The 12,910-nt window shown below is 38.2% G+C and overlaps 2 protein-coding genes across 3 annotated transcripts in view; one reads left to right on the top strand and one right to left on the bottom strand.

Annotated features, from left to right (window-relative positions):
- The window catches only part of trmt10b (tRNA methyltransferase 10B), a 6,082-nt gene extending 2,501 nt beyond the window's left edge, over positions 1–3,581 (bottom strand). Inside the window, exons 1-5 of the mRNA XM_008427938.2 lie at positions 3,017–3,581; positions 2,088–2,196; positions 1,870–2,003; positions 1,170–1,322; positions 891–969 (exon numbers count right to left, since the gene is read on the bottom strand). Of these exons, the coding sequence (XP_008426160.1) occupies positions 891–969; positions 1,170–1,322; positions 1,870–2,003; positions 2,088–2,196; positions 3,017–3,166 (625 nt within the window). The 5' untranslated portion in view covers positions 3,167–3,581. The remainder of the gene's footprint in view (positions 1–890; positions 970–1,169; positions 1,323–1,869; positions 2,004–2,087; positions 2,197–3,016) is intronic.
- Positions 3,582–6,297: 2,716 nt separating this feature from the next.
- Positions 6,298–12,910, top strand: part of intu (inturned planar cell polarity protein) — a 21,383-nt gene continuing 14,770 nt past the window's right edge. Inside the window, exons 1-3 of one of the 2 annotated variants that reach the window (XM_008427937.2) lie at positions 6,298–6,892; positions 9,929–10,527; positions 11,457–11,542. In XM_008427937.2, the coding sequence (XP_008426159.1) occupies positions 6,813–6,892; positions 9,929–10,527; positions 11,457–11,542 (765 nt within the window). In that variant the 5' untranslated portion in view covers positions 6,298–6,812. Of the gene's footprint in view, positions 6,893–7,003; positions 7,770–9,928; positions 10,528–11,456; positions 11,543–12,910 lie in introns of those variants that run through there. The other variant, XM_008427936.2, reaches the window with a different exon arrangement.

Raw genomic sequence — 12,910 nt, 5'->3', positions numbered from 1 at the left:
CCAAAGATCACTTTCAAGGAAATTATTGTTTTTTTTGTGTCTAGGTTTTTTTCAGTGGACATAAAAAATGTAAATCCCATTTTTTATGTCCAAATGAGTAATTGAGTAAGTTGTCGTCATTAATCCTTAATTTCTGAGAAATAAAAAACATAATTGCACAAATTTTGATTGAGATGTTTAGTATTAGAGTTAATAATCAGATAAAAAAATGTTTTGGAGGAATTTTTTGGTTCCTGACACTATTGCATGATAAAACACTCCCCGGGTCAAATTGACCCACAAACATTATTGCTATACCTCAGAAACGAACATAACAGGAGGGTTAAGAATGCAACAAACCAAAAATTTAAATAATAATTTCACCTTTAATTGTTTGAAAATGTAATAAATAATGGAAACATTTAATTAATTAGATTTTTTAATTTATTAGTTTAATTTCCAATACCACGTGAATCTAAGTAGCTATTTAATAACTTGTTTATGTATTGAATTGTGGCCCTTAAAGTCTTCAAACGGTGAGAAACATTCAGGCTAATTGCTCCCTCTAGTGGATAAAACATGCTTTACAAAATCTACAAGTCCAGCGACTTGAACTGCAAACAAAAAGGTTAGTTATGTTTACATGTAGGAATAGCAACACTGGTGCAATAAAAATTTTGAATATAATTGAAAAGTTAATTTATTTTAGTAATTCAACTCAAAGATGAAGCTCACATTTTATATAGATTCATTTTACTTTCATTATAGAGAGTTAGGGTAACGGTGTGTAATGAATATATATAACACATGAGTTTCACTTTTTTAATTGAAGTAAAGAAACAAATAAACTTTTTATTTATATTCTAATTTACTGAGCTGCATCTGTATTAAGTAAATAAAAACGACCAGACCTTCTTGGGCATCAGGGGTGAGGTAAACAACCGCTTCTGAAGGGAACAGGTCCAAACAACTTTCCTCTGTTATTTCCATCTACATTCAGCAGACATGAAAAAAAAAGCAAGTGACATCGAGGCAACAAGAAATCCAGCATGAAAATGAAGAAACGTGTCGCAGAAAACAGCTGAAAAGATCAGTATTACTTTCACTTTTTGTTCAAAACAGTTTTGCAGAGACTTTTCTGACTCTTTTTTTTTTTTGGTAAGAGGATAATCGGAGACTGATCGAATCACCGCGTAGCCGAGGAAGCCGTCGTTCATTCGGACACACTCCTGGTAGAGTCGGCTGTCCTCCCTCAGATCCGTCAGGAACAGATGAAACGGCCGAGTCGCCTTCTTGTTCGACCCGTACAGCCGTCGCAACTGGCCCGCCAGCCGGCTTATCTCCTGAGCGAGAAGGAAGTTTTTATTTCTTACGTTCACTTCGACACAGAGGACGGCAGGTAAGAGTAGCTTCAACGTACGTTCACTCAAGTAAGAGTAAAACGTTAGCCACCCAAGACATGATTAAAGAGTAAAAAAGTATTTCGTAAAAAGTCTACTCGAGTACGGAGTAAATGATCTAATTATCAATCGTTTAATATTTTTAAAATTACATGATCAGACAGACCAAAATATAAAGTTAAGTGGAAATTTTGGTATTTTAAGGATGGTAAAAACGTTAAGTAATTTTAACAAAAACTGTTGATGCGTGTCTGTGTCTGGTGAATGTTTGATTGAAACATGTCTGGTTTTCATTCAGAGGGTAGAAAATCCAGAAATTTTACTCAAGTAGCAGCAGCGATACCTCATGATAAAATCACTCAAGTAAAACTAAAAAGTACAACGTAGTAAAAATACTCCTAAAAGTAAACTTTTTAAAAAACAGTTACTCCAGTAAATGCAATCGACTCTGCTCCTGCGGGATTGGTCTCCGGACAGTGAGGATCGTCACCTTGTCAGACATGCAGTCTGTCATGCTGAGGTCCACGCAAAGTTTCCGACCCGTGGAGCGAGCCTCTGCTAGACGCTCTTTGGTGATCGCCTTCATGACTCGCTTGCTGAACTGAGCAGCGTCCGCGTCGCCACCTTCAAGAACAGAACAACGGATCATAAAAAGTCGACGAATCAGATCGAGGTCCTCAGCGTTTGTTGACGTTCCTCGGTCTTCACCTGATTCCGGAGCGCGATTCAACCTCCGCCTCTGCTTCTCTTCTTTGCGTTTGCTCTTCTTTGCAGCCAGCTGCCTCTCCCAGTGTCGCTGCTTCCTCAGTACGTTCTTCTGCTCATAAAATAGAAAAATACATAAAAAAATAAACCAGAAACACTTCACTTCACAATCATTGGCTGTTTTGTGTTGGTTTATCTCATAAAATCCCAAAGACATTCAAGTTTCTGCTGAAAAAGGCCAGTGGTTAAGAATACCTTTACATGGCACTGTATGGAGATATTTGATTTTTAGGACACAGTAATTACCAGAAACTGGGCCTTAATCAAATAAAAAGAAAAAAAAAATCTACATTTCAGTAGACTAATAAAAGAATAAAGTGTTTAAAAAAGCTGTTAAAGAAAAATCAGATATCCATGAAGCTTTATATTGTGTTAATACTTTGATGCTTTTCAGGAAAGCAAACAGGATTAGTTACTCTGTTTTAGGTCAAGATAATGTTGTAAATGTAGATAATAATAAAAAATACAGTTATTCTGAAATATGTTTCTAGGTAATTATCTTCAGAGTTAGGGTTGGTTTTAGATTGTTATATTTAAAATAAAAAAATAAATTACTGCTGGCTTAATTGAGATAATGTGTTTGTCACAATAATAAAGTGAGGTCGGCTAATTTTTTTTGTGCAACATAAATGTGGTTTTTAATCATAAAATCATCTCTTTAAGATAATAAGACTACTTGCAGTATATTTATACGAGTCTGATAATTCTGCATAATAATCTAGCTATCATCAAGCATTTTAGTGGGTGCAAAGTTTGTAAAACACATTTAGATCTCCGCAAAAACCTTTGACCATGACTGAATTTTAAAGACAACCTCACCCAGATATCAACTTGTGGATTTCTTAAGGATGTGCTTGATCTGTCCTACTTACAGAAGAACACGGTGCATCGCCTCCCTCAGCTTTCCGTGGCTCTCCATCAGGATCCAGGTCCATGCGCAGCAGATCCATCAGCTCTGAAACCCCATCCAGATCCGTCTCACATGTTTCTGACGAAACACGTTGCTTTTCACTCAGAGACATCTCTGGCAGAAAAGAATACCACCTTATTTTTACTCGTAAATCTCCAAATATCTCTGTTGTTTCCCAGCGAATATCACGTTAGGGTTGGAGTTGATGATCAAGACGGGTGTCAAGAGTTTGGGGGGGGGCGCAGAAAAAGTCTGACTTGTGTCGTTATCGTCACACATAACGGGGTCTTATTACAAGAGCTCGCTGTTATTGTTAATATTTTGTACTTATGTCAACCCCCCAAACTGTAGCACGTTGACACAGCAATAAATGTTAGCAACGAAAGCAAAGACTTTTGAACTGCATGGAACGCCATGCTTGTTTTCAAAGGGCTTACTTCCTGGTTACGAACACGTGGGATTTCCGTCGGGTGACGTCACAGTAAACAAAAACGAAGTGTGTCGATGAAATGAGAATCAAGTACCGGTTGTTTTATTAAGTTATATGACTTGTGTTATTAATTCTTCAAGCACTTCAATGACTCATGTCTATGCTTTTATTTTGAAGTGGTTCCTTTTATTGGAAAGAGGTTTGTTCCGTTTATTTATTCTTCTTGATGTTCAGTTGGTCTGAAATAGTTCAGTTGGAAATATTGAGGGCTGCACAGTGGTGCAGTTGGTAGAGCTGTTGCCCCGCAGCAAGAAGGCCCTGGGTTCGATTCCCGGCCCCGGTCCCTCTGCATGGAGTCCCCATGCAAACCATTTAAACACCCTGATGACCAGCGTGCTTTCTGACCGAAGCTCTATAGTGATCAGTTAAGAAAATCCAACAATGCTTTTTTTAAATACAAAGTAGTGAGGTTAGAAAGAAATACAAATATAATTGTGTCCCTTTGAACAGGAACGTTTAATTTGCGATGATTCACCAGAAGGGGGCGAGGAGTGCTTTAATAAAATAAAATAAAATATTTGTTTCAGTCAAATCAGTATTTAACTTTAATTGGCAAAACTTATTTGCAGAGTTGTTGAAAATTATAATTAACAACTAAAATGGAATCATTTTCATGCATAGTTTTTATTTATTTTTTATTTATGTTATTTTTTCAAGAAAGGCTGATTGATGTTTGACATTGCAAAACTCTAGCTCTGTCTGTCCATTAAAAAATCCTCGATATTGATGCTATATTAATATTTGCTATATTAATATACCTTATTTTTACTCGTAAATCTCCAAATATATCTGTTGTTTCCCAGCAAATATCACGTTAGGGTTGGAGTAGATGATCAAGACGAGTATCAGAGTTTGTAGTTAACTAAGTGTAGTTAACTACAGTTTTAGTTTAAAGTTGCTAAATCGTTGAAATGACACACAAAATTCCGAAGGTCCGTGAACGTATCTTTTCTCAGTTCAGTTCTGCCCTCCATTGCAACATTGTTTTGTGAGTAAAAGTTTACATTTAAATTAAATTATAATTATTTTAGTTATTTCATAACTAAATAATAATAATAATCATAATAATATAGTTATTTTCTGTCACTAGCTAAGCAGGAAACTTAAGTTGAAAGGAACTTTTACATTGGACGTAGTCTGGGGCCTGGCTATAGCATTTTAGCAACCCTGATCAGGTTTGAAATGATCACTAATAATTATTATTAAATTGTTTTATACAGTGTTTCATATCATTTTCGAATTGGGTGATAGATTAAATTGACTAAATGCCCAAACTTGAACAGGCATTTTAAAATGTGTACGCTTTATAGCGGGCTAAAGCTAGATACACGTTTCCTTTTCTTCAGGCCTGATATATGACGTCAAATTAGCAAAAGTAAGCCTAAAAGGTTGCATTTTTTTCTACTCCCAACCAGAATTGGCAAACGTACCTCTTTGTGGAGTTAATTATAAATGAGACAATTTACATATGGAATCTCATTTTAGACAGTACAGTTTAAAATATGATTTTAAATCTGTTGACGTTTGTCTCTACTGCGCTGGTAGGAACTATTTCTCTTGTCCTCATTTTTAGTCGGCAACTATAATCGACGCACTTGTGAGTCTTTTTCAATCTTAGGTTTATGTTTTATTGTACATTCTGTGATGCCAGTCTTTCTCCTGCTTGCCAGTTTGTCAGTGGCTATTGTAGCTTTTCATCAAAGTGAACGTTTGGAACATTATTTTAGACCTCGGTTGTAAATGTAGTGATTGTGTCCCCGTTAGCACGTGGCATCGATGCAGCCAATGACAGACATAAATACGCTGAACACAAAACCACAATGCATTGTGGGTAATACAATACAGTTTATAAGTCTTTTTTTATGTTTAAATGCATTTTAATTTTAAAACAGCAGCCATTTCTAAGTTATGTTGTGTGCTACATGTAACAAAATGTTTGGAAATGGAGATGTGAAATATATATTATTAAACACTCATTACAACGTGCTACAGGGTACGTAAAAATTGTAAGTATTACAATTACAATAATGTATATTTAACTGTTTAGGGTTTGATATCGCTATGTGTGTTAGTTGTACTTTAATTGCATGTGGAGAGCTAAACGTGTTGTGTGCACCGTCACTGAGAAGGGTAGGACGTCAGTACTAAAGCGTAGGGAGGAGGTGAGATGAGTTAAGACTATACTTTCAGGGATCATTTCTATAGTTCTTGACTTGAGAAATGTGTTTCTAATTTGTATGGTCTCGCTAACCACGATGATGAGTTTGCGATACTCCTACCTGAGCGCGAAGCGGGTAAAGAGTGATGATTCAGTTCATGGGCTCTTTACTTTTGATGACCGTTCACTGTTTCCTTCGGGAACAGCGAGGGTGGGAGTATGATCAGAGTGGTTTTGCTTATGGTTAAATGGAAATAAATAATGTTCTTACACCCAGAAATTTGGTAATTTTGTAGTTAGTGGTTAAGATTTTTTGTTTCTGTTAAAAACAAAAAATCAGTCATTTAGAACAAATAGTTCTAAATGTTTTTTTTATTTTTTATTTCCATGTGTTTGACATCATTGGAAAGCTTAAACACTTTCATAATCTGTGAATAACCCAAATTAGATGGGTCTTTATGTTCATCCTCTTGTCATTAAGATGAACAAAAAAAAAAATCAATAAGAAGCTAATATTTTCATTTCAGGTTGCATCATATTAAGTTGTGTTATCGCGGGGCAGTTTCAGGTTAGGTGGTCCGTGACTGTTTGTTAAATGAGTTAAGTGGTTCCTCAGCCTGAAAAAGTTTGAGAAACACTGAACTAAATGTCAAATGAAGAGGGTAGTTTCTCTGAAATCACGTGGCGCAGCAGCAGCGCTGTACCTTTTTCTCATCAGTGGCAGCGTCATCTCCCTCAGTCTTGTGAGTTGTGCTTTGATTACAGTCTTAAAGCTTAAAGCTTGCCCGCTGAGCTCTCTGTCGTAACCGGGAGTTTTCTCAAAATGCCAAGTAGATAACTGAGCTACATTCCGCTCTGCTGTCCCGGAGAAACACTTAAGATTTGAAAAGAAAAGAAGCCCAAAAAAAAAAAAAAAAAGTGATTGACGTAGGAAGCTCGAGGGAGGATCCGTCAGGCAGCTCAAGCTTAATGTTGCCGCACCTTTGATAGTCACTGTCCTTATTTTAAAGGAAAGAAGTGACTTTGGATCAGGCTTATTTTCCAGGAATTACAGTTGCCTTTTTCTTATTGTTCACTGAGAACGTCGTTTCAAAACATGAAACCCAGAGGATGTTTAACCTCATAGATGGAAATTCCTTCTCAAATAATTTGGAGGACTTCGACTCCATCCGCAGCGTTCTGCTTTACAGGTCAGTCGGAGCTTGTTCGGAAATTTCATGAGTTTATATTTTGGTAGCGCTTTTGCCGATCGTGTGCTTCTGATCGCGAGCCGGGGAACTTTGCCAGACTTCCGTCGAATGCCAAAGGGGATTAAAAATATAAATACAATAAAAAAAAAAAACTGAAGGTATCTGCAAAGAAGGGATGCTGAGCTAATAAATCAACGAGTAGAAGCTGGATATTCACTTTTGACCGTGTTGCATATTGAAATTTTACAAGCTGTTTATGCCGTACACCTTTTAATTTCTGTCATTTTCTGAGTTGGAATGCGAGTTGATGTCGCGAATGTGTCATTTCAGGTTAAAATACAGCTCGACAAGTTAGCAGAGTTAACCTCGCTTCTCTCAAGCTTTTTGGTACTCCACTTGACGAAAATAACTAACATAAACCAGTCTTTATATTTTACATAGTGGAGACGTATGTGGATTTAAATAAAGACTAAACAGATCAAAATCCGTAAGTGGGCGCTGGAATATCGTCATTTTTTATGGCATAACTGTCTGCAAATCCGCTTGCAAGACGACGCTTTTGTGTTGTTAAGGGCAACGGTGACATCCACCAATCAGAACGCACGCTCTTGTGTCATGTGACACTCCGTGCACATTCGCCAGCGCTGTATCAAATATGGCGAAAAGAGCTTTTTTTTATTCCCCAGAAATAAAGGACTGACATTAACTTTTGGTCTAGTTCGGGAGTTTACGCTTGAATGAGATGGTTTTACAACAGAATGGCGTCCGTGAGCCCCGGACTTTGCTCTGAAAATACACTTTCGACAGCTCAGAAAGCAAAAGAAGATGGGGACACTGAATCCACATCATCGAGTTTCAGCAGCTCCGACTACAACTAGTAAGAATAACTTGTTTCAGTCTGGGGTTAGAGACAAAAAAAAAAGTTCCAGCTACGATTTTATGCTGCCATGTGTCATTTTATAGTCGAGAAAGGTTAAATGCCAAGATTTTTTTTTTGTTTGGACACCCTTGTTTATTCCAGAAAGCTCTCGTAAAGCATGTGTTCCCTCATAATCTATAATAACATAGTGTGGATGTAGTGTTTTCTTTTCATCTAAACACGTAAAGCTTTTTAAATCCACTTTAAATCCAAATGTTCCTGTAAATTTGATTTTCAGTTCGTTTTACTTGTGTAAAACAGAATAAATGAAGAAAATACTTGTAGCTCTTGTATTAAATATTGTAACCTATGCACATTAATATAGCCTTTTATGGCTGTGAAAGTATCCTTACTAGAGGTGTGCCGATCGATCGGCCACCGATCATAATCGGCCGATTTCCGTTAAAAAGTGTATGATCGGTGATCGCCGATCACTTGCTGCCGATTACACAAACCGATCACCTGCATCTCATTTCGCAGCCTGCCTGTGCAGCTGGTCTCTTTCCTTCACACTGCGCAAACGCGCAGCAACAAATCCTACCGTAAGCGATGTTGAACTATAATGAGTGAATGGGGACGTTTGCGTGTTGCGGCGGAAAATTGAAGCAAGTCAAAATGCATCAACACAATGAATCTAATACGACATAAAAACAATGCCATTCTTGACGGAGTTTGGCTACATCGAGGCTCACTGCAGTAAAAAAGACATACAGAGGATCAGATAGCAGGAAAAGCAGCGCACAGCTACAAACACTCACCCGGATTAGCATGACGGTCAGAAAGCTAAACAAATTACCCGCAAAATTATTTAAGTCTTCGAGCTGCGATATGATTCTGTTCAGAAATTTGGTCATTTTTATATTTAGTGGTGCAGAAGAAGATTTTTTGTTTCTGTTAAATCAACTCAAGTACATTTTTCTAGATCACAAATAGATGATTTCTGCTCCACCTGGTAGTGACTCTCACACCAAACCTCTGTTTAAAGCTGCAGCATCTAACCTAAAAAAATACATTTTACATACGTATTAAAACTTTCGCTGTCCTAACATGAGCCAGATAATCTCTAAAAAAATTATCAATCTCCTCCCTGCTCTGCATAATTACTCCGCTCAGTCAGAAACAGCCAATCAGAGCTAGCAGTAATCAGCTAGCCGCCATGCTATCAGGAAGTTTTCATTCAGTAATTCTGGATTGTTTATTGTAATGGATCCTGTATTTGCCTTTGAATGTTAAGTTTTATACTTTAATTTTTTTGGCAATGTTGAGAGGTTTTATTTTGGCTCTTTGCATTATTTAGCCTCTTCAGAGTCTCCATATGTCTTCAGTCTGTTAAAGATAGTATTACCGATAGCAGTACAATTTGCACAATGCCTGTTTTGTTTAGTTTTCTTCTTGGAAAAAGTTATTAAAAACAAGTTTTTGTCAAAATTAAGGTGAATTCATGGTTCCTTTTTCCACATAATGTAACCGGTAGTGTTTATGATCAAAAAAATAATAATAATAATTATGTGATCGGTATCGGTGATCGGCCCTCATGGGTGTTCGGAATCGGTATCGGCAGGAAAAAACCTGATCGGCACATCTCTAATCCCTACTATTATTTTGTAACTTTACAAACACAAATTCATAAATACCAACACAGAATAGTGCATTATTAGCGTAGCAAGGATTTGTATTCCCTTCTACTCTGATTCACTTAAATAAAATTTAGCTCAGCCGCTTGCCTTCAGAAGTCGTCTTATAATAAAGTAGATCCAGTTGTTGTGTGAAGGCTCCACGTGTTTGTTTTCTATTAGAGAACATTAGTCAATAAACATCTTCTCCCGGAAGGTTCCTGATCAGAACCAGAATATTTTAACACCAGGCTGCAACTTTTATGTGAGTTTAATGGAGTTTAAAGAGAAAATGACATGGAAACTTGAATTAACTTATAAAGAAACCGTATAAATAAGTAATAAAAAAGGCTCCAGACAATTGCAATAAATCAAACACCATCTTAAGGGAATTTAAAAAAAAAAAAAGCTGTTTGGCTCATTTGAAGCAAAAGCAGTGGTTCCGTGTTTTCCCACCAGGGGTTTGGTTCGTCCTGTCTCGTCAATGCTCTGTTTTGGTTTCAGCGACCTAGAGCCAGAATGGCTGGATGACATCCAGAAGAACGGGGAACTGTTCTACTTGGAGCTAAGCGAGGGCGAGGAGGAGGCCGCGTTGGCGCGGGTCGCAGCGAGCCAGTGCTTATCCACTAACCACGTCCGCTTCAGTGAAAAGGAGGCAGAGGTCATCACGGAGCAGGCCAGCACGCAGCGGCGCGGCTCACGGAGGACAGGCGAGCCCGCTCTCAAAAAGCTAGCCAGGATCCTGGGCAGGAAACGCCGTCCGTCTCAGCGCAAAGGAGGCAAGGACGGCAGCAGAGGCAAAGCGACTCCCTCTCCTCCAGCTTCCATCCTGAAGACGCAGCCGGGCCAGCAGCAGGACGTGGCTGTTCAGCGGCGGCGGCTGAAGGAAGCGTGTGTCTACCTGAACCCCAAGCGATTGGCGAGTTCGCCGACGCCTCTGTGTGAAAGAGGAGGACTGCTGGAAGCCCTGCTGGGCGTGGTGCATCGTCCTGCCTGGACTGGAGGTCAGACAGACAGAGGAGCCGTCCGACAGGACGGGAGACTGACCGTCCACGGATTAATACCAAACAGTCCAGCTATAAAATGTGGTCAAATTCTGATCGGTAAGACCCTCGTTCATAAAGTTACATGTAAACGGCGTCAGGCTAGCATCATATTTCTGTTTCTGTTTTCATCCTAAATGGTTTTAGGCATCATAGCAAGTTATATAATTACATCACAGTTTGTGGACGTAGATGTAATAAAGATATTTAGTCACTATGGGGTTAAAAGTCGAGCATGAAAATCAAATTTCTTTCAAAAAGATCATAGTTTCATTTTTAAATGTGGATTTTTTGTTGACTGTGGTGGTCACACATTAAGTAATGAACGTCAGAATCATAACATTTTGTGTCTAACATAACTCAAATTGAACGTAATTTTTGAATATGTTTAATTAGCAACAGTTCTCTCAGCAGCAGCAGTTATGCATACACACCAGGGATGAAATGACCATGGAAATTTATTGAAGTTTAGATTATCAACCGAGTTCCACATCTTTGCTGTGGGATTTATTTTGTAGTTTTAATAAAAAAAAAAAAAGTGGGAAAACCTTCAAAGAGTGTGCATACTCGTACGAGACGCTGTAAATCCATTCTTTGTGTACGACGTGTGCAGAAATGATCACTGAACTGTTTTCCCACAGCTTTATATGAGGAATCTGCTCTAATCAGTCACTTTTTATTTGTTGCTGCAACATGTTTGAGCCATTAGAGCAGCTAAAAAGCCGCAGTGATCATTAATCACAAGCATGCAAAGTTGTTTAACCGCCTTTTATTGGATTCTTGCTAGCAAAAAAAAGAAAGAAATGCCATCGGTACAAATGTCAACTTTCTACATTTCTAAAACCAACGAATGCTAAGTACTTTCAGGTATCTTTTGAATGAATCTACTTTGAAGGGTCAGCTAACATGTGGAGTTCATATCAGGGCTGCTGTATGTAGTAAAGTTGTCTCATCTTAGCAGATTAAAGTATTTTTTTTCCTCTGTTCAGGTGACGTCCTCTTGGCAGTGGACGATGTTGACGTGAGCCCTGAGAACATCGAGAGGGTTCTGTCCTGCATCCCAGGACCGACGCAGGTCAGGCTCCTGTTCCTAAACACTCTGGAGTTCAGGCAGGATTTAACCTGCCGCAATTAGCAATGAATCAATTAATCGCATAATAAATTAAAATGAGAGCGATAATTTCCGTTCGGACAACAGTCGTTAAAGAGAACGGCTTTAATGTCGCTGAAATGCTGGAATTTTTACAAACGCTTAAATATTTGACACCCGGTACGAAGCAGTTAGTTTGCACCACCTGCCACTTTTGCCCGTTTTCCATGTCTAAAGTGAATAAGTATATATATATATATTTTTTTTTACGAAATTTTGTTTACCAAGACTTCATAATCCATTTAAATTGTTATTGTTTTGTTTATTTTGGATATTTAAATTGTTTAGTGTTAAATTTTCTCTAAAAATGAAAGTTTTTCTGATCTTTAAGATGGTGTACTTGTACATGTCATTATTATTATTATTATATCAGTTGAAAATGGTCTCAAAATGACAATATTATCGTTTATCACAATAATTTCAGGAATAATTTATCATCCAGCAAAATTTGTTCGTGACAAATGTAGCCAGAATCCGATTACTTTTGTTTTAAACCTGATTTATTGCTGTTTTTGTTCCTTTTTCCACGCTTCAATATTCCACGCTTGATATTTTAATGACTTGTTTTTCTGAAACCTTTTTACCTGCTAATAGTCTGATAGTTTTATTTTCCTGCTTCAGGACTTCAAAATGTCACAAATATGCCCCTAAAGCAGAGAGCAGAGCTGGCGGACATAGAAAATCCTCAGGTATTAAAACAAATGAAAGGAAAAAATCCTTTAACTGTACCCAAAAAAAACCCCCACAAAACTCCTCATTTTTAAGTTGAGCATTTGTTTCTCCCCCCCGCTCTCCCAAAAAAATAACAAACCATCAAAAAGCAGGAATTCGCAAATGATAGAGCGTGCCATGAGCCGAAGCTGAAACGTGTTGGCTCAGCCGGATCGCCGTGTGACAATTTTGGCGCCACAGGAAGCTGTTGTGGCTCAGCTGATTAGAAGATGTAGTCGGAAACCAAATTACATGCAGGGCTTGAAGGCTTCATGGAAAAACAGCAAGGCTCTCTGAGCACAGGAATTAGCTTCGGACTTGAAATAGAGCCGTGTTGCTGACAGAAGGGTTTATTTTGCCCATATAAGCGTGAGTTTGATGGTGGGTGGTTTTTCTGTGTGGCCGCCGGCCCACATGGAGCAGACAGGGCTTATTATGTCGGGAGGGACGCGTATTAGCATTACAGTCAGGTCCGCTGTGCCATTTTCTAACCCTAACTGCAGTGTCTCCAATGTGTGCGTGTGTGTGTGTGTGTGTGTGTGTGTGTGTGTGTGTGTGTGTGTGTGTGTGTGTGTGTGTGTG

Source organism: Poecilia reticulata, linkage group LG14 (assembly GCF_000633615.1).
Source record: "Poecilia reticulata strain Guanapo linkage group LG14, Guppy_female_1.0+MT, whole genome shotgun sequence".
Lineage (NCBI taxonomy): Eukaryota > Metazoa > Chordata > Actinopteri > Cyprinodontiformes > Poeciliidae > Poecilia > Poecilia reticulata.
This window is presented reverse-complemented; position numbering and strand designations above follow the sequence as displayed.